Source organism: Leptopilina boulardi, unplaced genomic scaffold (assembly GCF_019393585.1).
Source record: "Leptopilina boulardi isolate dan_hultmark-lab unplaced genomic scaffold, ZJU_Lbou_2.1 LbouV2_269, whole genome shotgun sequence".
NCBI classification, from domain to species: Eukaryota; Metazoa; Arthropoda; class Insecta; order Hymenoptera; family Figitidae; genus Leptopilina; species Leptopilina boulardi.
The window spans coordinates 241,308-266,330 of NW_026137828.1; the positions used below are offsets into that span (position 1 = coordinate 241,308).

General features: G+C 27.6%; 2 protein-coding genes across 2 annotated transcripts in view; one reads left to right on the plus strand and one right to left on the minus strand.

The window, feature by feature from the left end:
* Positions 1–239: 239 nt before the first annotated feature.
* On the minus strand, positions 240–936 carry LOC127281467 (DNA-directed RNA polymerases I, II, and III subunit RPABC4). The gene is made up of 3 exons (XM_051305190.1): positions 768–936; positions 495–587; positions 240–384 (listed from the first exon to the last, which is right to left on the minus strand). Exons 1-3 carry the CDS (start codon positions 829–831, stop codon positions 362–364), a joined length of 180 nt encoding a protein of 59 aa, XP_051161147.1. The 5' UTR covers positions 832–936; the 3' UTR covers positions 240–361.
* A 752-nt stretch (positions 937–1,688) lies between these two features.
* The window catches only part of LOC127281466 (uncharacterized), a 33,562-nt gene continuing 10,227 nt past the window's right edge, over positions 1,689–25,023 (plus strand). The window contains exon 1 of the mRNA XM_051305189.1: positions 1,689–3,441. Coding sequence (XP_051161146.1) covers positions 2,296–3,441 — 1,146 coding nt within the window. The 5' untranslated portion in view covers positions 1,689–2,295. The remainder of the gene's footprint in view (positions 3,442–25,023) is intronic.

Sequence of the window (25,023 nt, forward strand, 5' to 3'; positions counted from 1 at the left end):
GTTCACAGTCTTGAATTTACATTTCGTTTTTATTTATAATAAATATTCTCATTTCTATTTTTTTACTTGAACTAATTTATCATTTCTTATCCTGAAGTAAATTATAATTTTTTTTGACTTAATTTATTATTTTGATAAATAAAAAGCAGTCCAGATGTGAAAAATAAGAAAAAAAAATCAAAATTATATTTAAAAATTTGAGTTTTTTTTTACTGGAGATTATTTAATTTAAATGCAAATTTAGTTAAAATAATCAATAATATATTTGAAAATATTTATATATTGGTGAGAAGATTTACATATATTTATAGTATTCCTAGTTATAGTTGAGTCCTTACCGTAGATATCTTATGGTACATTGTCAGCGAGCATCAAATACAACAACTAGATAAATAGTTAAGAAAAATTTTACTTTTTAAAATGATTTTCCAAAATTTTCTTTTGAAAATTATATCATAAAAGGAAAAATGGTTATTTTAGATAAAAAAGGATACATCGTTTTGAACGTTTTTTGTACATTATACGGTAGCCGCATTCTCTGCAACGAATAGCATCTCGAGGCCTAATTTCATTGTCACGATGACATTCTGTAATTATATTTTTCAAATAAATAAATATAAATACAAAAAAATATTTATTACAATGTCTAATACTTGATTATTTATAATACAATACTGTAAAATAAACATTTATAAACGTTTAGCAAAAAGTGAGGTTAGAAAAATTGTTTTTTCAAAATGTAGTGAAAAGTATGATAAAAAACTTACCGCCACAAACGTAAACCATCGTTTGTTTTGGAGTAGATTCCGATTTACTTGTTGAAGCTTCCATTTTTAATGTTATTAACTTGAAATAATTATTTTTTAGTCACGTTTTAAAGAGCTGTGTATATACTTTGACAATACAAAACAATTTCCATGCTGCTTTGATCTGATTTGTTAGAAATTTTCTCAACAATTTCCCGCCTTTATTTAAAATACAAAAATTAATTATCTCTAAAAATCATTTTTAATTTTTACTAATGAATGAAGTTTTATGTTTATTAAGTTAAAAATTCTTTTTTCAATTAATTATCTATTAATTTTTGCAGAAAATATTGTCAAATTTATCAATTTTATTAAAAAAAAAAAAATCTTTATACACCCCGACAAGTATGGTTGCCTATCAAAGGCGCTGCATATTTTCATAATACAATTACATAATAATTAGTTAAATAAAGTTTAAATTATATATAAAACTAATATTTTAATAGGAAAATACAATTTTTATTACTAAAAAAAATTATTTTATTAAAATTTTTTTAAATAAAATCCAATATTTTGTATTTTCAAATGTATATTTTATTTTTTTAATTTTATTAAATCTCAAAAATTATTTTCAGAATCTGTAACATATATTGAAAATATAGGGAGAAGTAATCTTTATGTAGGACGACCTTGAAAAACAAAGGAATTTTATGCGCAGAACTTAAAAAACTACAAACTACGGCGCAACTACGATGAACTACAAGGTTTCCCCAGCAACAGACGCTTTATTTTTAATTACCAAAATGCTCGCCAGAGTGTGGAACAGCGCTTTTCAGTCCAATCGTTTTATTCAATCATAACAGGCGGGATTTAGCCAGAATGCCATTGGTTGGAATTTATTTGGCGGTGGGGCTGTGAATAAAGTTTTGAAAGTTTTGTATGTTCCCACCACTGGGGGACATATAGAGAGAAGAGAGAAGAAGAAGAAGGACCCGCGTGCTGCGTGCTGTGGCGCGTTTTGCACCCTTCGAGAAAGTGACATTTGCGTTTTAATAGAGTGTCAGTTTAGTGTTTAAAGTGACGTTTTTCTTAAGTTAAAAGTGTTATTTATATATATAAATACTTGTGAATTTTTAATTTGTCGCCAAATGTGTTTATTTATGTCGTGCATTTTGTGTGTTTACAAAAATTATAATCTTTTTTTATTGGACTCTTCCAAAAAGAGGGTTGCTTTCTAACCTTATTTCTGCAAACAAAGACTGTGCCACGGACGCTGACATCTGTTACTCCATATTCCATTTTGACAATGATCAAATGCATTGAATCATTTGCGGGATTGTGTGTGATTATTTTCAATTAACAATCTTATACAATACGTCAGTCAACGAAGCGTGTTCGTGCGTGAAAGGTAAACAAATGGAAGGAGAAGTTCTTTAAAATGTTGTTGTTTCAACGACTTTGTATTTCTTATTCAAGAATGTGTTAAAATTTTTGTCCAATTTCTACAATTGTTTTTCTTTTGAATGAGAATTTGTGTTTTTAATGCAAAATGGATAAATGTTTGGAAGTTATTGACAGCCCGGTGGGAAAGGTGAATGTTAGTAATCGGAGTTCTCGTAGTTCATTTGGAAGTTATGATAGTGGATATTTAACATTAACCCCACAACCTGGATGTCATTCGCCAAGTACGGGAAGTCGTGTTCGAATTTCGAATACGTCAATAAAACGGAGCCGCTTTCGAAATGATCCATTACAATCGGAAAGAATTACAAGACTTCGTTCAAAATTTTCAACTCTCTTGGATAATTCGTGCTGTGAGGGAAATAAGTCAAGTAGTCGTAGTTCACTTCCAAATAAATTTCAACATCAATTGTCATGCAGCGAGAATGCAAGTGGTCACGGCGTATTGCCCGAGTATCAGGAATTTGGAATGGAACTTCGAAATCGAAATCTTCGAGCTTGGAGGGCGACTGTACCGGTAAATCCAGCTGATGATTTGAAACTTTTAGCATCACCACCATCGCCGGCAATTCCAAGTTCATCGTTTCAAGCTTCAGAACCTAATGAATTTGTCGAAATTAAGGCAATAATGCATCAGAGTACACCTCATATTTCAACGATGAAATCATCTTATCGATCGATAAGAAGAAGCAGCCCGGTATTAACTTCCGTTGATAGACGAAGACTCAGTAGATTAGTAATTAATGATTTGGCAACGGTACCGGAAATCAAGCCAAAGAGACTTGATTTCAGTCAAAGAGGTCTCTCAGCATCCTTTAGAAGAAGTCGAGCGACGAGAGATCAAACTGGTATACCAAATGTTGATATGCTTGTTTTATTGGGCGAAAAAAGTAATCATTGGCGTGTTGTTTCCAATATTTTAGCATTATTGAGTCCACAAGACTTGTGTTCTGTTAGTATGGTTTCAAAAGCATGGCAAAGAATTTGTGCAAATGATTCAAAGGCAAATATCAGAAGACTGACACACATAATACTCAGGCAGGATGTTAAGGAGAATCTCAAATTTAGAAAAGCAAAAATGGAAATGGAAATTACGACAAGTCCAAGGAGTAGATTCACGAGGAAGGGTTATCTTCTCGAGGTCCAGAATCTAATACAAAATGGTCACAAATCATTGCCGCCAAATAGCCCGCCAGTTTCGCCTAGTAAAGTCAAATTCCACTCTTTTGTCAAGGTAAGATTTAAATTTTACAATTTTAGGTTATATATTTATAATTGAAAGTTTTCTAAATTCTAAAAAATTTGATATATTATATTTTCGAAAGATTATTTTTTTTATTCTGGGTCATTCCATTATATTTCACCTAAAGTCGTTGCGGCCTAATTTTTAAAGAAGTTGATACTTTCAGAAATGATTTTTAATGATATTTAGGAAACGAAATAAAAAGAATTAAGTTAAAATTTTTATTATTTACCTCAAAATATGTATTTAAAGTGGACAAGGTGCGGAAAAATGTCACCTTTTTAGCATTTAGAAACTTTTTTTAAAAACATAGAAAAATTGTTAAAAGTGTAAAAAAAATTATTTTTTCTTGTTTAGAATCGATTAATTATCTATTTTTTAATGATTAAAGTAGTAAATAAATTAAAATAATATATAAAATAAGTTTTTAAAGTTGGTCTGTCAAATAACCTAATTTTGGGATTTTTATTAATTAATTACTAAAAAGTGGAGTTATTAAATAAAATAAAAACTTACCGAATGTAAAGTATTTGTGGTGAACTTTCAAATTTTCTTAGCACTTTGTACTTTTTAAATTTATAAATGTAAAAAATCTTGAGTCGAAAATTTGCACTTTGTTGACTTTTCCGATTTTTAATCGCTTGTAACTCTTTTGGTGCAAAATAAAAACTTTTGAAACCTTGTGGAATATTTAAGTTAAATCTAAATAAAAACTCACTTAAATTTTTGTGATGGATTTTGATCGAGATAAGGAGAAAATTTAATTCCAAAATTGTACGTATATTTCCAGGTTAATGTATGTAATTTTTTTAAACTTGAAGTTGGGCCACTACTTCAAAGACGAAAAATTACATACATTAACCTGGAAATATACGTACAATTTTGGAATTAAATTTTCTCCTTATCTCGATCAAAATCCATCACGAAAATTACAGTGAGTTTTTATTTAGATATAACTTAAATATTCCGCCAGGTTTCAAAAGTTTTTATTTTGCACCAAAAGAGTTACAAGCGATTAAAAATCGGAAAAGTCAACAAAGTGCAAATTTTCGACTCAAGATTTTTTACATTTATAAATTTAAAAAGTACAAAGTGCTAAGAAAATTTGAAAGTTCACCACAAATACTTTACATTCGGTAAGTTTTTATTTTATTTAATAACTCCACTTTTTAGTAATTAATTAATAAAAATCCCAAAATTAGGTTATTTGACAGACCAACTTTAAAAACTTATTTTATATATTATTTTAATTTATTTACTACTTTAATCATTAAAAAATAGATAATTAATCGATTCTAAACAAGAAAAAATAATTTTTTTTACACTTTTAACAATTTTTCTATGTTTTTAAAAAAAGTTTCTAAATGCTAAAAAGGTGACATTTTTCCGCACCTTGTCCACTTTAAATACATATTTTGAGATAAATAATAAAAATTTAAACTTAATTCTTTTTATTTCGTTTCCTAAATATTATAAAGAATCATTTCTGAAAGTACCAAGTTTTTTAAAAATTAGGCCGCAACGACTTTAGGTGAAATATAATGGAATGACCCTTCTCCTTTTATTTTATCTTTTTGACGAGAGAACTTTTTTCTCAAGAGTACATTAAACTATTTGGTACAATGTCCTGTCGAGGAATTATAACAATGTAGCTGAGTGTTTGTAATTATGCTCCATATATTTAAGTTGGCTGTCGCCGTATCAAGAATCATATTTGATCCATTCACAATAATGACATCCAAGAAGGTTGATTTCTCTCTCTTTCTTCTTGGGAGTTGTGTTCGCATTCTCTTATCATGTCACACACTTACACTGAAATAATAGATCTCTAACGTTTTGCACTTATGTATTATATTTCAATCCGTTAATGTATATATAAGAGAAAAGTTTTTTTTTTTCATCATCTCAATTCTTCAATGGATACCGGCTTCACAAATTAGACAAATTATTATTAAAGTGAATAATTTTTTTTTTCTTTCAATTTATTTAAAGACGTTTCTGAATTTTGAACAAGAAAAAATTAAATTATTTAACTTTAATGAGAATAATTAATTATTAATTAATTAGAAAATTTAACATTTTTTTAAAGACTCGGGCATTTAAATATGAAACTTAGTGTAAATTTATTATTATTCGTGTTTTTTTTTTCTTTAACTTAAATGCATAAATTTTGAATAAAGATAAAAGTCGAAATAGCGAAATTAAAAGAATTTATTGAGACATTCGATAGTTATAAATCTTTCAACATAACACTTAACGAAATTCGGTTTGTAAAATAATATTATATAAAGAATTTCGTTGCGTATCACAAGGAAATTATATATTTCGATGCATATCTTTTGGAGATAGAGAAGTAAAAGTCTTTAAAGTATATATAATGGACCAACATGCATGAAGAGACACGCGTTTCGCATAATTTCAAATGGGATATTTAGTTTTACGAGGTCTGGCTTAATGAGTTTATCGTAACTATTTTTTTTATCGTAGAACATTATCCTGATAATAACCTAAATTAAATTTTCAAGATAGTCTACTGATGCATTAATTAGTCTTCATGTTTATTATAAGCGTTGATCTTATAATAATTAATTAATTCTTCTTAATTTTCATTAATATAATGAATGAAAAATTTTTTATTCACACGTAAAAAAATCTTCACCTGGAAAAGCGATAAGTTTCTTTGGAACAGCGAAAACTTTCGCTGTTTTAGAGAAACATATCGCTGATTTAGGTGAAGATTTTTTATACTTTTAAAAAATAATTTCCAATTTTCTACAATTTTTTGGGTTCCGTTCACGCATTGAACCGAAACGGAAGCCTTATGTCCACCCACAAAATCCTACCCCCCCCCCAAATCTAGCCATTTTAACCAATTGGGCTCAAAATTAGTACACATACGTATTTTCGTGAGTAGATTAAACGAAAATTATAACGAATCCGATTGGAATTGAATTGAATATAGTTATATTCCAAAAACTCGAAATTTTGGAAAAAAGTGTGTCCCCCCTTAACTTTTACAGTTTTGGAGCTACGATGCTCAAATTTGGTATACATACGTATTTTTGCGAGTAGATTAAAGGAAAATTATAGCGAACCCGATTGGAATTGAATTGAGTATAGTTATATTCTAAAAAGTCGAAATTTCTGAAAAAAAGCGTGTTCCCCCCGTCTTAACTTTTACAGTTTTGGAGTTAAGAAGCTGAAACTTATATGTATATGTATTATTAATTAATAAAACTTAAATATTGCTTCGCAAGAAAAACTCAAAAATCCTGAATAAGCTCAAAATTCATGAGCCAAAAGTTTTGAACGTTCAAATGAACGAAATTTTTTTTACAACTTCTTTAACTACGAATTTTATTATAAAATATTGTTTTAAATATGTAAAACGGAGTTATTTATTTAATATATGTTTAATTTATTGTTTTATTTTACATGGCCATCATAATTTTTAATAATTTATAGATTGAAAAAAATATTTCGTTCATTTGAACGTTCAAAATTTTTGGCTCATCAAAATTCCTTTTTATCTTAACTTTAACAATTTTTTAGCCAACCATTTCAAACTTTGTACATATATATATAAATATTTACAAGCAAATTGAAAGAAAATTATAGGGAAATTATTTTTTTTAAATAAGAAGCTGAAACTGGCACCTAGTTATTAGCATCCATTTAATTACTGAAATTTTCAAGTTGGTATTAAAACAAAAGAATACCAAAAATCTCAAACATCAAAAGAAAAGTATATAATTCAATGGTTATTCATTAGAAAACAAATGAATACGACGAAAAAATATCAAAAATAAATTTAAATATTTTTTAAAATAATTAATGAAAATAATAACAACAACATTAAAATTTACAATTACAAATGATTCTATTATTATTTATTAATGAATGCATTTAAAAAGTGGGAGAATATTATTATTTTTTTTGAAGCAAATAGAAGTTAAAGAAAATTAATTTAATTTTAAAAAGATTTTCCATTCAAATTCTACGAAAAATTATTAATTACAAATATTTTTCGTTGAAGATTCGGAAAAAAAATTCCAATTTCTCCCTTAAATAAAATTTAACACTTGCAATATTTTTTTCAATTTCTTTGGGTCTCAAAAAGACTGAAAAGAATTATTGCAAGTGTTAAATTTTATTCAAGGGAGAAATTGGAATTTTTTTTTCCGAATTATGGAAGAAAAATCTCTGTAATTTCGTCCAGAGTTCGAGTCCCGCGGTCGCAATTTTTTTTTAGCTTCCTTTGGTCCCCAATAGACTAAAAAAATATTGGAAATCGTTAAATTTTTATTAAAGGAAGAAATTGGAATTTTTTTTCCGAATTATTAAAGAAAAATCTTTGTAATTTCGTTTGGAATCCAAGTCCAAGTCAAAAATAATATATTCTCCCCCTTTTTAAATGCATTCATTAATAAATAATAATAGAATCATTTGTAATTGTAAATTTTAATGTTGTCGTTATTATTTTCATTATTTATTTTAAAAAATATTTAAATTTATTTTTGATATTTTTTGGTCGTATTCATTTGTTTTCTAATGAATAACCTTTGAATTATATATATACTTTTCTTTTAATGTTTGAGATTTTTGACAAATGGTATTCTTTTGTTTCAATACCAACTTGAAAATTTCAAAAATTAAATGGGTGCTAATAACAAGGTGCCAGCTTCAGCTTCATTTTTAAAATATTTATAAACATTTAAAATTGTGAACGGAACCCTAGGTAAGCGAGTGTAACTCGCACTTGATCAATTTTTTTTATTAATTACAACAATTGAAAAATGTAAATTTTTTTTTATAATTTAAAAAAAGTATATAATAAAACTAAAAAGAATATATTGTTTTGACATCTGTCATTTATAATTAAATTGAAAGCACAGATTATAAAATCTCACCTCGATTGCTTTCTCACGGTAAAGATTGTAAAAAGGAGCTTTTGGATTATATGGATAAGACTTCTTAGGGTTTCGAATTATTTGCTATACATTGGGTATATATATATATGTATTTTGTGTATGGGAAGCCTTGTAATATAATAAAAGTGTTGAGGGAACCAGTTATCATATACACACCTGATCCTTTTGACTTTTGAGTATATTCCTTAAACAATATAATGTTTGAGGATTTGTTCATCACAGATATACAAAAATCGACGGCAGTAGGAAACGAGGTTCTAATTTACTTAACTTATCAGCAGGAAGTTTTTAATATTTGTCCAAGGCATTGTTGCTACTTGTCTTGTAAGAGAATATATATATATAGTGTTCTTTAGCAAACGTCGTATATATAATTATTATCAGGAAAAGGGGTGCAATTCTCTTTGTTCAGGTTAATTTTTATTTCATTTGTATTGTTGAACCCCTATATATTTACTTCCTTTTCCTCACCTGTGCTTACCTTAATCGGTATACCTTTTTTTTTGAATTATCCAAGGAATAAGGAGAGACAGAGAGAGAAAGATAGGGAGGGAGGTCGTGCAACGGAATATTTTTCTTGAACGGAAACGGTTGTTGGCGATCTTCCGCCTTCGAACGGGTGCAACGAACATTTCTTCATAATATTTTTTTTTTAAGGTGGAGGTTTTGCCTGGTTAATCTTCACGAAAGGGAAAAGTTAACAGAAATATTTAAAACGTTCTATTAGATGTTTAAAATTCGATATAGAAGTAACGAATATTTTTTAGATTAGTATATTTTAACTATTTAATTATACAATGCTGAAGCCCACAACGTTTATATGATTAACGATTAGAAAATAAATTATTTTTTTTAAACTGAAATTTATTATACGATAATTTCGCGATAAATTTATCAAAAATTTAATTATCGAGAGTCAACTGTATTTGTTCTTCTTTTTTTATTATATATTTATTTATATTTATTTATATAATTTTTCGGTACGTTATGTAACTTAAAAGTTCGATTTTTCGATTTCTCTTTTTAAATATGAGTGGTCTAGATTAAAAAGCGAGTTCCGAGATTTTTCCACATGAATGAAGAAACGATATTTCAGTGTTGAGATCGGGACCCTTGGTATTGTCACTCTTGATTCATATTGTAATTCCCATAACGTGTCTTAAACTGTCCCATAGAGTCTTCCACGTGGTGTTTATTGGAGTCCACACTGCTGCTGCTACTACACCTGGCCACACGGTTTTTTTTTTATCTCTTTCTCACTTTATACCTTTGCTCTCCTTTTTTGTCTTTTTCCATCATCACATTATATATACATATATTTATTTAGCTCTGTTTTTTTTTGTCACGCTTCCTCATACTCTGTGCGTTATAACGTGACATGAAGTATAAAATTGCCAAAGAACGTGAGAGAATAAGTCTGCGATAATAATAATAAGAAAAAAAAGATTATCAATACTTTACGATAATTCCGTAATACTTTAGTTAAAAAGAGAAAAAAAAACACAAACAATTTACGGATTTCATTCATTCGCATTTCACACACTTTGTACTTTGAACACTTTTGCTTTCATTGATGTATCCAAATGTTTCAGTAAAAATTCTCGTTTAGATAAAATTTTAACATTTAAATTAATATTTTATTATTTTAATATGGAGATTTTTGCAACTTGAAATGATGGATGTGAAAATTTTTTATTTTTACTTATTTACTTATAATTCTTGAACGATATACCCCTATTTATTATTATAGACGATTGCGCATTATGCAGAGACAATTTTAGATTATAATCATGAGGGCAGGTGTTGAAGTTTTTCGAGTTTTTTCAGTGTCTCTGTATATATATATATATATATATATATGTGTGTGACTTGAGTTCTTGGGAATATGAAGATGTCGGCAGCCCTAAACAGGAAGGACTAGAGAAATAGTCCTTCGACTAGAATTCCTCATTTTCTTCTTCTATCTCTGTTATTCCCTCTAGATTTTTTTTCTTCAAAAAACTTTTAGATTATAACGTGTCTTCGCAAGTTGTATGTGAATTTTTACCAATGAAAAATATATTCTCGCTTTGAAAACGTGTGCGTTTGGAGATTTTAACCTATATTATCGTTGCCCTCGAATGCAGGATCAGGATCAGAATAGGTTAGAGAGAAAAGGGTAGCCAAAGGAGAACAAAGCAACAGTAGGGTCCATTGACAGCGACATTCTATTCCTGGAAGCAGATACGAAGCACAAAAAATAAATTTTCTAAAGTTGTTTTTTTTCAATATCAATTATTTATTGAAAATTTGCTTCGTCTTTATATAAAATAGAAAAAATACTAATGTGTTATTATATTAATATTTATATATTCATTTCATTAAAGAGTTACTCTCTTAATTTGCAATCTTCTGTGATATATGTTCTTAACTTGAGATTAAGACAAAGTTTCTTTCTCTCTTTCTCACTTTCTTTATCGTTATCTGTATGGCACGTGTTTGGGGCCGTGACTAATAATAATTAGGGAAGGACACGTGTTTTTTGTTTCTTCCGTTGTCCACCAACTTTTGTTTCCGGCTTATGACATTGCATCATTTCAATCTCACCTGGCCTTTTTTTCAGTCACACACATCAATTTTTTTTTACTCTTATCAAGTTATTTTTCGAAATTTTTATCTCTGTTTGAAAATAACGAGATGATCATTTTCCATTTCGATATTGTTTATTCAAATTTTCAATATTTGTTTAGGGTGTTCGTATTATAGGTATTTTTCTCATATAGAGACAAAAGTTTCAACAATTTCTTCGAGTTTCTTTATTTTTTCTTTATAGGGGTCGATAAAGGAATTGATAAAAATCCATATTTGATAAGATATATTTAAATATTTATATATTATATTTAGACGAACACCTTCTTTTATAGATCCTTGCTTTTTTTTCATAGATACAAAATTTTTGAGAATTTTTTTTTATCTTGCTTAGTAACAAAATAAATGAACAGCCTTTAACCCCTTCGATTATTACACGATTCCAAGAAAATAGCATTAATCTTGCAAAAAAAAAAAAAAAATAGAAGCAACTTCTAATTTATTATAAATCCGCTTTTATGAGTTTTGAAACGATATATATAATAGGCTAATTAGAGATTGTGAGGAAAAAAAATTGTTTTGATTGATAAACTCTAGAGACAATTAATAATTGTCAAATAATAAAATTTTGCAATAAGGGTAATAAAATTTTTGCTAGTAATCAAAAAACGGGCTAAAAGTTAAAGTATAATATATATCTATTCAATAACATATATATGGGAATCATTTAGTTTTTGAGTGTTCGTCTGTTAATTGAATTGAAGATAACTCAGTTTCATTATCGAAGCAACCTTTAGAAGGCTTATTAATTTGATTCGATTAGACTGATGACACTGTGGATTGAATTTTTTTCCCCATGACGATATATGTGTATGGCAATGAGAAAAAAAGGCGACACTGGGAGTGGCAAGGGGCGAGATATGGACGGAGGAATGTGCAACAGCTGCCCCTATATCCCTTGGGTTCGCTTTTGAAAGTTCGACCGTGGCGTCTAATATAACGATAGTAACCCAATATGCAAGCCAGCGAAAGCCAGAGAGAATAATATGTGAAAGAGAGAGAGAGAGAGAGAGAGAGAGAGAGAGAGAGAGAGAGACCGAAAGAAAAAAAAAGAAGTGAAACCGCCCTTGCGCGCTCGAAATGATAAACTTCATGAGCAGCTGTACTTTTATACACATTAAGTAGTTGGCTACCATTTTTTAACCAACTTTAATTTTTTTTTCTCATTTACTTTCAAATAACGTTCTTTTTTTTCACACGCTTAAATAATAATTCACGATGCTGAAGTTTACAACGTTTATGATCAACGATGAGAAAATAAATTATTTTTTAAAACGGAAAATTATTAAATTTTTTGTCATACTAAAATGTTGTTTTTATAATTTGTTAATAATAAATAATAATTTATTTGAAACCACCAAATTTTTAATTGAATCAATACCAAATAAATATATTGATTAAATCAAATTTTATTTTAAATAATAAAATTTGCCAATTTTAAATTAAATTCTGTTGATAATTCAATATATACATATATACATATATACATACAGTTATTTACATACTTCGTGTGGGAACAACCTTCTTTGCTTCAAATGTCCCTGAAATTGCTGAACGTTTGTGTAAAAGAAATTTCTCCATTCCATTTGAAATACTTTCTTATAATTTATTATTTTTTTCTTTTTTTTTTTTTTTTTTTGTAAATAAAATTTCAGATAAATCTTAAAATAAAATTTTCTTTTTACTGCGCGTTTATATTTGAATATAAACATTTTAAATATTTTTTTATTTTTGTCATTATATATAATATAGAGACACACTTGATTAAAAGAATGAAGCAATTGTTTATATGCAAGAGAAAACGAAAGCTCACGTTCAAATATATGTAAAATGATGAATCACAAAATTCTAAAAATTATTCTTCTCAGTATCACCAACAGACTATACAACAATAATACTATTATTCTAGTACAATTTGAATATATTTATTAATTACATTATTAATACACGATAATATAATAATAACATTATAATATATAAGAAAATAATTATTATTTTGGAGTTTGAGAAAATTCAAGAACTTTTTTGTTTATAATATATTTTGTGTATCGCACACACGATGGAAAATTAAAATTAAAGGGCCAATAAATTAATCGATTGGTGCGATAAGTGTTTATATAGACCTTGCGCTCGTAGATGAAGGTATCGTTTTTCATTTCTAAGAACTGATTGTGAGTCGAAAGTCAAATATAGATAAATTAGAGAGATCAACTTTTAAAGGAATTAATGCTAAAAAAAAATAAGTTTGGTTGTATTTAGAAAGCAAATCAGGTATAAAAAAAATCCTCATATTGAAATCTGTTGCTGACCGAGTGATTCCTCTGACGTCACAACTGTCCACATCACTACTGATGTAAACCAAAATCAATTCTGTGCATCATTATAAACTTTATTTCCGCTGTTGAGTAGGTCTCTTCGTTTATAGGAATTTCCTCTATTTCTCTTGCTTATATTCCTCAACGTTTTTAAAAAAAATTCATTATCACATTTTTTATTGTTATATCCCTACTAATTTTTATAATTTAACATTTTTTAAATTTCTTAACTCTAACAAATCATATATAACTAAAACAACATTTTTCTATCTTAAAGAGTAAAAAGGCAATTTTTTACTCTAGGGAGTAAAATGAACCTTTTTAGCCTTAGAAACTAAAATGAAATTTTATTTACCTTGCAGGGAGTAAAATAGATAATTAGTGAAAATTGTAGTACAAATGTGAAATTTTTTTTGTTTTTTTTTTTTAATGTAGTAAATGAAGATTTAAAAAATCATGAAATCGATCTGTATAAATCAAGTGATTCATTGTTGTTTTTGTTTTTTAATGAATGAATTAAATGCAAAAATACGATAATTGAAATCACAACTAGCTTTATCTAAATTAGTTATTAAACACGTGAATTAATAAATTCATCATATCATTTTTTATCATTTATTTATTTATGTCGTTTTATCAATTCATTCATAATTTCATATAAATGAACAAAGTTCTAAATTGCTAATTATTTAATCTATTATTTGTGACGTGTTCGAAAATAATTAATTATCGTGTTAATTTAATTTTTTATAGTTACATTTATCTTAAATTTCGTACAGTAAAAATTTTTTTAATCGTATTAATTTTTTGTATGAAATTTAATAAAACAATAGTGTGATTTTTTTTTCAAATAATAATCAATTATGCATTTTAGAAAATATTGGTTTTATTTGTTTGCTAATTCATTATACATTTTCTAACGCTTCAATTTATTTGATATTTTAGCATATTTGCGTGCCATTCATATATTTAACATAATTATTGTCCCTGTAAAGTAAATCTACATACACTACACGTTATTTTCCTTCTCGTTCTCTCTCTCTCTCTCTCTCTCTCTCTCTCTCTTTGTTTTTTTTCCTCTCCGTTTTCTCAGTATCACCCACAGAGAGATCCGCTCCATACCCACCACGTCATTCTTTCATGCTTTGGCTCTCGTTTTTTTTTTCTCTCTTTCCCTGTGTGTTGTTAGTTCTCTCTCTGTTCTCTCCCTATCATTCTCTTCGTCTCTCTTATTTTGTCCGGCGCGCGACTTTCGTGCCTCGTGCGCCGGCTGCTTCCCGTGAGAGAACGGTCCTTGTTGCTATGCAGGGATCCAAAGAGAGAGAGAGAAAGAGAAGGATCCGCGAGAGAAAGGCCGATCACCCACTGCCAAATGAGATGAGAATGAGATGAAGAGAGATGATGAGAGAGTCTGTGATTATTATTCGCGGTATGAGACTCAACGCGTCCCAGAGATAGACGCAATTTGGCACTTGGTTTTCCCCCTACCCCTTCTCTCTCTCTTTTCTCTCTTTCTCTTGGACCAGCGTCTCTCGTTTTGTTTTCTGATATGAATATTAAAATTAAAGCACTCGTTATACAGTGTCGATGCCCTTATACAAAATTATTTTTCTCATTTCAATGCGATCTTTTTTGTGGCTTATTTACATAAAAATTATATGAATGAAAAAAAAATTTTTTTAAAGTAAAAATACAAAATTCTTTCAAGTTTTCATGGTACTGAAGTTTACAATGTTTATGATCAACGATTTAGAAAAAAACAAATATCTTTCTGTGCAAATTGTTATAATTTTTTGTCTAAAAAATTTTTTTATAACATTTCTCAATCAACAAAAAAGAAAAATTTCTTGACAAAAAATTAATTATTATTGTAATAATAATAAATAATACTAAAAGTAAAAAAATATTTTTATTCTTAATTTTATCATTATTAATATAATTATTTTTATTAAATTTATCATATTATTTTATTTTAATCTCGATTATAATAAATTGTGTAAAATGTACTTTTAATTTCGAAAAAAAACTTCAAAAATGCTCGAGTTTCAAAAATCTCATATTCCTCGCCAGGAACACTTTCAAAATGAAAACTTTTCTTGACCAAAAAAAAAAAAAACTTTTCTCAAATTCCTTGTTTTCTCTTCCACTTCTGATTGACAGGTAAAAAAATCAAAGTGTGTACCTGAAGCTTCGAAGAATGTTTCCCCCTGAATGAAGTTTTATGATCCCTGAAGTTCTATTCACGCTGAAACGAAATTATTTCTATCCAATATAAAACCATTTTTCATTTTACTTCATATTTTTTATTTACTCTTTATTTGAAATATTTTTTTCTTTTACATTATATTAACAAAGTAAACATTTTTGAAAACTTGAATAATGTTATAAAAATTTCAGTTTTAGTATTTAAATATTGCATAATTTTTATATTGAAAAAAAATTATTTGATTTAAGTAATTATTTACTTGACTATACACGAAGAAAAATGAATAAAGTAACTTTTACTATACTTTAAAAGAAAACCGTAACTATGCGCAGTTTCTCCGCATTTTTGTTAATTTTTACTCCAGAAATATTAAAATTGACTATTCTTGGAATAATTTTCACTATTTCAGGAGTAAATTTTACTATTTACGAAGTAAATTTTACTATTTCTGGAGTAAAAATTGCCAAAAATGCGCAGAAACTGCGACAGTTCCGGTTTTACTTTTAAAGAAGTAAAAGTTACTTTATTCATTTTTCCCCGTGTATTATCAAATAAATATTTATTTGATGAAATAATTATTATTTCTGAGTCAATTAAATGGTATTTGTTTCAAATACAGAAATTGTTGGTTTAAATAAAGTTTATTTAATTCAAATAAAAATTATTTGGTACAAATAAATATTCATTTGATAATATGTCACAAGTTATCAGTTATTTGAATTCGGAAAAAAAATCTATACATATCTCTGAATGGACGATTGATACATATAAGGTTCAATCACTTGAGGTAGTTCAGTTTATCCTCGAGGACAGATTTTTGGCACACGTTCCCACCACATAAAATATATATATATATATACTTGTGAGAGGTCTAGACTGGCCCTGATGATGACGTAAGATTGTTTACTTTAAAGTTCTCCCTTGGCAACAGGTCGCCTTCCGCGATTCTTGCTGACGAAAAGAAAAAAAAAGAAGGATCAATGTTAATCTTTAGTGAATTCTTCAACATTTTGGGTTCAAAGGATGCATTCTGCATTCAACTCTTTCTCTCTCTTCGCCTTTTTCTCAATCATTATAGTGACTCATTCTCCTTCACATTTGCTTTGTTTTTATCATGCAGTTTGCCATCTGTATTCTACACGTTTTCATTTATCTTTTAATCATTCCGCAAATTTCATCTCTCTCTCTCTCCCTCTCACATTTTATGAGAATACTGTATATGAGCAAAAATTCTCATCCTCGAAACTTTTATTGAATCTGTCGTTGTGGTTGGTCCATTTCAAGCTTCTGTTCTCTTAAACGTTTTTCTGGACCGGAAATGCTCATCCGGCATGGGGAAAAAAATGTATATATACCTTATTTTTGAAGTTATCTTTTCATATTCTGATTTTATATACATATATACCTTTTTAACTTAAATTATATTTTATTAGGTTTGTTATTGTTCTTTTGTACTTTGGGAATTTTTTTCCTATTCTACATTTTTTTAAAACTGATTTTTGTTGTAAAAACAAATTTTGAATTAAAGTTTTTAATTTTTTATTTGACGGATTTTCTTGTTTCAAAGAACTTGGTTTTTTTTTTTGTTTTTAACTATATGAATATAAGTTTATACGGTTATATAGAATAGATTTATCTGTAAATATTATAATTTTATTTAGAATTCCTCGAGCTAACTTCAAACTTCAAATGTCAATGTGTGTGTGTATGTTTGTTTGATAAAGTGTTTTCAGCTGCTGTCCAGAACAGCGCTATAACTTCAAAAAATTGTTTTCCCCCTAGCGTTTTACTTCTCCATTAGCTGATAAAATTTTTAACAGGAAAATGGCTTCATAATGTATAATAATAATATTAATTATAATGATAAAATAATAATAATAATAAATAATTATAAAAATTGAAAAATAATCCAAATTCAAAGTAAGCTATATGTGAAGCACCATGAGAAAATATATCTTAGAGGCAAAAAAATTTTAGGTTATATGTTTGTGATTTTTAGATTGAAAATGCACAAAGAAGAATAACTCTTAATATAAACCACTGATATTTAAGTTTTCATTAGATCCAAAATATTCAATAAAAACTGATTTTCATTTTATATAATATTTAAAAATGAATGTTCAATCAAGTTAAAATTATCACTAAACATAACCTAAAATTTTTGCCTCTAAGGTATACCTCCATGAAGTTGGCGTCGACGCTCAGAGCCGAAAATTCTTTTTAACAGGATCAAAAATATAAAATTCTTTTTTCTTTCATGATTTTCGGTCCAAATAATGCTTTGAGAAATACTTCTCAAGGTATGATTTGGACCCAAAACCTTTTTAAGAATATGATTTAATATTTTTGGTCCCGTAAAAAATAATTATCGACGCTTAACTTCATGAAGGTTCTAAGGTACAATGTTTGTTCTTGTTTAATATTATTAAATAGAATGAAAACAAAAAATCAATTGAACCTCCATTAACGTTGATTTATATGTACCTACTTTTTTTTTGTCTCGAAGTGATAAAAAGTGACGCGAGCGTGAAAACAAGCGTTACAATTGTTGTTTTTTGGATAGGTGGAACGTGATCTCCAAGATTATTAACTTTAGCGTAACATTTTCTTGTTTTTTTTCTATTTTTTTTTTAAATAATATTCTTTATTTGAAATTTCACGACCTACTCAATGTTTTTTTAGTGTATTTATATGTATACGTAATATAAAAGAGATGCAACAGAATGTACATTCCAGGACATAATATAGTATCGAGCAAAAGCTCTTCCAGACGTCCTTGATAATACAGTGACTCGGTTCTCACGGACTTGTTTACTCCGTTGTAACGGAGTAATGAACACCTTATACAGTTCCTTCCGCTATTCTCGACTCTATAACCAGTCAACTCTTTTTACTCGATTTACCTTGGATATGTGTAGTAACTATTGCATCTTTAAATTAACGGCATATATATATGTTAATGTGTATACACTATTTATAAAGTTCTCTCCTCTCGAAGTGAAGAAAAGTGAAAGCCATAAAAGAAATTTTTCTTACTTTTTTTTTGGTATAGAATTTAATTTTTTTTTTTATATAGTCATAAAATATTTATCGTGCAAATAAATTTTGAAAGTTGACATTTTTGTTTTTATTGACTATATTGAATATAACCGATAAATAATTGATTTCTTAAGAGCTTAGGGTATATAATGCATATATTTCATTTGAATGCGTTGCAATGGGACAAATGATGAAGGGAAAATATTGAGCTTGTTGCTTTTATATTCTTCAAGACATTCAATGTATGTATATACCTATATGTACCCGCATAATGGTTCTTATGGAAGTGCATGTTCGCAATTACACTTATACCCAACTGACTATTACTTCCCCCATAATTATTCGTCGCACGACTTCCAGTCATAAAAGACGACCGATTATTACACCATGTCTATACAAGTGTCAGAGAGTTGAGCACTTAAATATTAATTATCTTTAACTTCCCTTTTTCATTAAAATGATAAAAAAATATATATATCTTGCTTCTTTTGTTATGAAAACTTTGTTATCCATATATAATTTTGTATCAAAATATTGTTATACAAAAATTTTTTTTTTAAATTTTTATCTTACATAAAAATTGTTAATCATGTTTTTTTTATAAAGAAAATATAATTTTCTTTTTCTAAGAAAAAAGATCTATTTATATTATATATATATATATGGAAGAAAAGAAATTCATTAATCACTAAATCATCAAATTTTGAATGGGGAAAAGTAGGGATTAAGTTTGTTTTCATCGCCAGGTGCTTAAAAATTGAACTAACAAGTCTGACAACAGAATTGTGTATAAGCACGTGAGAATAAAAAAAAATAAAAATAAAATAAGTTTGTACAGCTGTAATATAAGCAAATTTAAAATTGAAATTCATTTCCTGTTTCTTATTTGTAGCAATATCTTGCGAAATTAATGGCATATTATTTGTTTTAATCTCGTAGATATATATGGAAATATTTCAGTCTTTATGGAACTATATCATTTTGAGAATATATATCCCCCACAGCATCGAAACTTTCCTAAAGATTTCCTAAAGATTTATTTGAAATGTTCGGAATATTTAATTGCAATGTTTAGTGAAAATTGTGTAAATATTTAAATGTCACACTTAAATAAATGTTTAGGAAAGTTTCATACTAAACATTTATTTAATCAGGACATTTAAATCTTTACATAATTTTCACTAAACATTGCAATTAAATATTCCGAACATTTCAAATAAATCTTTAGGAAATCTGTAGGAAATTTTCGATGCTGTGGGGGGGGGGTGTCAATTAAAATATTATTTTCATCGGCAATAAATGGAAAATATATCTTCGGATAAATAAAATAAGTTTTGAAAATAAAAAAAATTAAATCTTTGAATTCAAATATGCCTCAGATTCAAAAGCGTTTGAAATCAGAGAGTATAGAAAGCAAATGCATTAAAAAAAAATATCACGCGTTAACAATAAGGAAGACACAGAATATATCGTGGTTTTGTGGTTTCTTCGGCATTCTTCTTTGGTGGTCTGAATGCATGTAATTAAATAAAAAAAAAAATAAAAAAAATTCTCCGAGTGCGATATCTATAATTGAAATATATATTGTAGAAATATGATATATTAGGTGGTATATATACATGTATATACATATGGAAGTTTAAAAAAAAAAAGTGGGTGTAAATATGGTTAGAGCTGGCGCTAACTTTTTGAGATAAAACCATAATATAACCAACCTCGGTCCTAATCTTTTTAAACGACCGCGTGCTCGATAACCTCTACCTTTATACATTTCTTCACATTTCTTCTTCATTTTACCGCCCGTTTATATTCATTCATCAAAATTCTCTTTTCATTCTCTCAATGAATCTCTGCAAACTGCGAGAGCTTATAGCACACGGCCTTGTCTTGGTCATACAATATTAAAATATTTTGCCGTAATAACGAGATCTAACGTTAAATTCTATATAATTTAAATTCAAATTCGTAGTCAAGAATTTGGGTGAAGAAACTACGCGCGAACACCTTTAAGAAACTACGAGCCACGTTTTTTTTTCAAAAACCGGTTTTTTTTTGAAGATTTCAACACTAGATTATGTTTAAAAAAAGAGGATTTATCTTAAGATTAACAGCTTCTAAACTGTTATATTTCCTGATTTTTTTAATAGAATTTAATTAGTTTTTAAATTTAATTTTTTCTTTCAATTTTTTATCTTATCTTTTCGAATTTTTCTTGAAATATTATAACTGTCAAATATTAGTGTAAAATGCAAATTAAAGACTCTTTTTACATGATTTATTCACGATAATAGTTTTTCGCATCTTATAAAATGTGTTACTTATTAAAAGAACGTTGTATAATAAAAAAAAAAAAAAAAGAGGGGAATTTTTGTATGAGAATGAGAAAAATTTTATTCGCACCAACTGAAGCTCTTTCCCTTGTACGTATTTTTAAAACATTTTTCGAGTGGATTAAATGAATTGCGTCCAAATTTATACACGCACATTTATATAGTAACTTAGTTCTTATTTCTCATTTTTTTTTCACGAAAAAAAGTTTTTGAATGACGCCTACATTTCTTCACGTCAATGTATTTATAGCTAAAAATTTTGCGTGTACTATTTTGTAAACAAACACCCACTCGATGAAAGGAACTCTTCTAAAAATATATGTATATAATTGCTTTTGGAATTTAGTCGCATATATAGCCAATTTGACTCAATTATAGAAATGAAGAGGAAAAAAAAAGTTACATCTGTATTTTTTTTATTTTCGCATTTCTATTAATCTTTGTGCGAAAAAAAAGAGATTCTGGCAAATGTTTCGTTTTCGTAGAAAAAGCATGAATGAAATATTTATATTATAAACTAATTCTTAAGGGAGTTTGAAATTATTTTTTGGAATTTCAAAAGACGTGAGGACGAGCAAATTATTTTATTTTTTTTTTACGTGAGAGATAGTAAAATCTGATCAAAGAAAGGAAATACCTATTTTGCGTGGATATAATTGAAATTCATGAAAGGGTTTTAGATATATATTTTCATGAGAATTTGAAAGAGCATTTGTTTTGAGAACAAACACGTGTTTATATGTATGTACTCGTTTTTTGAACAATATTCTCCCTTTATGATTTATATAGCAAATTATTTTAATTTAATAATATGTATTTTTTAAAAACAAAAAAAAATTATTGTTAGATTATACCATGAGAAAATTTATTTTATTGTCTCTTTCGGTGAGAAATTCTTGTCCAGCTGCGGGTCTTTCGAATTAGAATCTAGGCTCTAAGTCAAATCAAATATATCCAACTTTTGTGACATGTACAAATACAAAAGTAGATTTGAATACTAATAGCCCACCGAGAGCCTTTGACGGAATTTGCGAAAAAATCGTTATTTTTTTTTCTCAACAAATGAAATTCCAAAATCAGAGGACCTTATATACCTTACCTTTTTGCCTCGTTCATATTCGGTTCGAATGAAGCAAAGGTTACCTCGCTCAAAAAGAGATTAACGCTCTCTATATATATTTCTCCCATAGCAACAGGCGGCTTCCGTCTTATCTCTCTCTCTCTCTTTCTCTCCATAAAAAAAATTGCCAAGAAACATATCGTGCAGATAACCGAATTGGTATAATTAATTTCCGTTTTGCCACCTTCTTCTATTTTTGTTTTACATTATTTATAGATTTTGACAAATTTTTTATTTTTATCTAAAAATTTATTTAATTAATTTTAATCTACATTTATAGAAAATATATATTTTTTTAATTTAAATTTTTATTTTCGGAATATTTGAATAAATTTAGAAAATATTTTTAAAAAATAAAAAACTTCATTTTTCCTTCACTGGATGAAGTTATAACGGAATCTATTGATCAAACGAGATGACACAATTTTATAAAAGAGAAGGGGAGAGAGAAAGAGATGAAGAGATTCTTAACAAAGAGTTTGAAGTTATAACTTCAAATATTTAATATATGAGGGTATCAGAATAAAAAAAAAAACGAGGTCAACTTCTCGAAATGTTAAACGTCGAGAAAGCGAGGACCATCGATTGCAGATATAGTTATTCGAATCTAGTCGCGCTTGTTGCTATGCGGTAGTTTATAACCATTTACAATGCAACATCAGATGAAAAATTCCAAACAGGCTGGTTTCGTATACTATACATGACAAGTTTGAATAATGTATCACGAGTAAATGACCTTAAAATCATCCGCTATATTCTAAAACACTAATCAAAAAATTTTATCCAAAACGTCCTTGGCGGCAGTTCATACCATCAAGAACGTCATCATCATCAATAGGAACATATATATAGACAAATTTTCTATGTATCATAAAACACTTTAAAGTTCATTCTCGAAATTCAAAGATGAATAAATATATTTTCGAACTTCATTTTTTATTAGTCATTCTTCATATATGTGCTTCTTATATAGACCCTTGAAAATTACAATGGATTACAATTTTCATTTTTATTACGTTTTACCTTTTTTTTTATAATTTATCATTATTATGTTTTATATTATACAATTATTATTTTTATTATTATCATATAAAAATTTATATTTTTATTTTTGATTTGAATCAATTAATTAATTGAATATATATATTTGTTTCAGATACAGAAATTATTAATTTAATAACTTTTTTTTTATTCAAATAAAAATTATTTGGTACGAGTATAAAAATCCTTTGATACAAGTAAATTTATTTAACAGGTACATATTAAAAAATATCGCAAGGATAAGAGACAATAGTTTTCTTGTTTTTTTAGTTAGAAAACAACCAATTAATTTTTATTTTTATCTTCGATGTTCTGTGTTTTGTGGCGCTTGTAAATTGCAAGAAAGATAATGCGTTACCTTAGTAAAGCTCTGAGTACAATTTAAAGGATGAACGGCGATCCTTGTTGAGGCCATTAAGGTCCATTCTGGCCTTGAGATACGAGGATCACGTGTAGGCGGAAAGCGTGCATTCCTTTAAGAAGCGCGGGAAAGTGCAACATGAGAGATTTCGAGAGATATAACAATACCAAGTAATCTTTCATCAGTGCGCAATTTTTCAACTTTTTTTTTTGTCACATCAGAAATAGAAAAAAAAATATTTTTAAAAATTGCGATAAACTTTAGTTTTTTCAAAATTTTAAACATTATTTGTTTGGTTATATGTCGAAAAATTTAAGGGGGGCCAAAATTTTCCCACAAAGGAAAAATAGGTTTTTTTTCTTCACTTGAAGTATTTAAATCTCTCTGGGAACAAAAATGAGTGGCTATTCAACTAATTAATGTTGCAACACTATGATTGCTTAACTTCAATGATTACGAAGTCAAAATATCACCACCTGAACTACAATATATCGTTGAAAGTTATAAAAAAATTCTTTTTTTTCACACTAGTTTAGGCAATATTATATATATATATATATAGATTTTTGTAAGTCGTAATTACTGACAAACTTGTTTTTCAATAATTATCAAACTATCAGTCAAGATTTAATTTTTTTTTAATCGAAAAAAGAATGTCTTCCTGACAAATTGTTGAAACTAAATATTCCAAAAAAAATCACTATCACGCAAGATTAGTACATGTATATATCAATTATGGGAATTTAAAAATTTTATTAGATGCCTGTTTCCGTCTCAATATTCCCTTTCGAATATTTCGCAATCTTATCATGCTATTACACTATTTATGTATTATAGTTTTAAGAGAATATTATAAATATATATAAACTTTGGAAATTAGAATTTAAAATACGATTTCGTTTTTTTTATCTTTCAATTTATTAAAACACGACTAATTAAATTTACATATATTATATAAAAATCGAAAAATTATAAAAATTTTTCGTCTATCTCTTTTGTTTTAGACAATTTTTATTTTGTAATTATTAAAAGAATCAATAAAATTTTTTTTAAATAAATAATTGAATGTGATAATGATATAATATAAATACAAAAAAAAATGATAGATATAATATGAGGCATCAGCGAAATATACACGTGTTAATGTTATTGTTGTTATTGGCATCTTCGTCGTTTTAGTATAAGATTCTTTTTGCATCCTTGTTTTCTCTTCTTCTTGTTCTTTCATCAATTCTTTCGTTTCTCCTTTTCTATCGTTTGGTAACTAAGAACTCAGTGATTGGCCAAAGTAAAGGTCCCCCCCTCTCCCACCCACCCCCCCGATTAACGGCCTCTAATTGCATAGCAACAGAGAGAGGTCTGAGATAATATATCTGGCTCGCGTCTCTTTTTGGGCCTTGTGGCCCCCTTTCAAATCCAAATTCCCTCCTCTCTTGTCACAATCCGCAATTTTTCTCTTTTTATTTCTTCTTTCTCATCAAATAAGAAAACATTTCCACCTTTCGATAAATGTGCGTAACATCGGGTATAGAACCAATTAAAATTAATTGTCGTATTACAATTCGCGTATAAGTGTTAATTATTAAAATGCAACAAAAAAAT

Excerpts from the sequence above, each read along its gene's own strand:
- LOC127281467 (XM_051305190.1), bottom strand. The coding sequence starts at position 831 with ATGGAAGCTTCAACAAGTAAATCGGAATCTACTCCAAAACAAACGATG. Across the intron at positions 588-767 it reads GATGGTTTACGTTTGTGGCG|AATGTCATCGTGACAATGAA; the intron begins GTAAGTTTTTTA and ends ATATAATTACAG. Across the intron at positions 385-494 it reads CAAAAAACGTTCAAAACGAT|TTGTTGTATTTGATGCTCGC; the intron begins GTATCCTTTTTT and ends CTATTTATCTAG.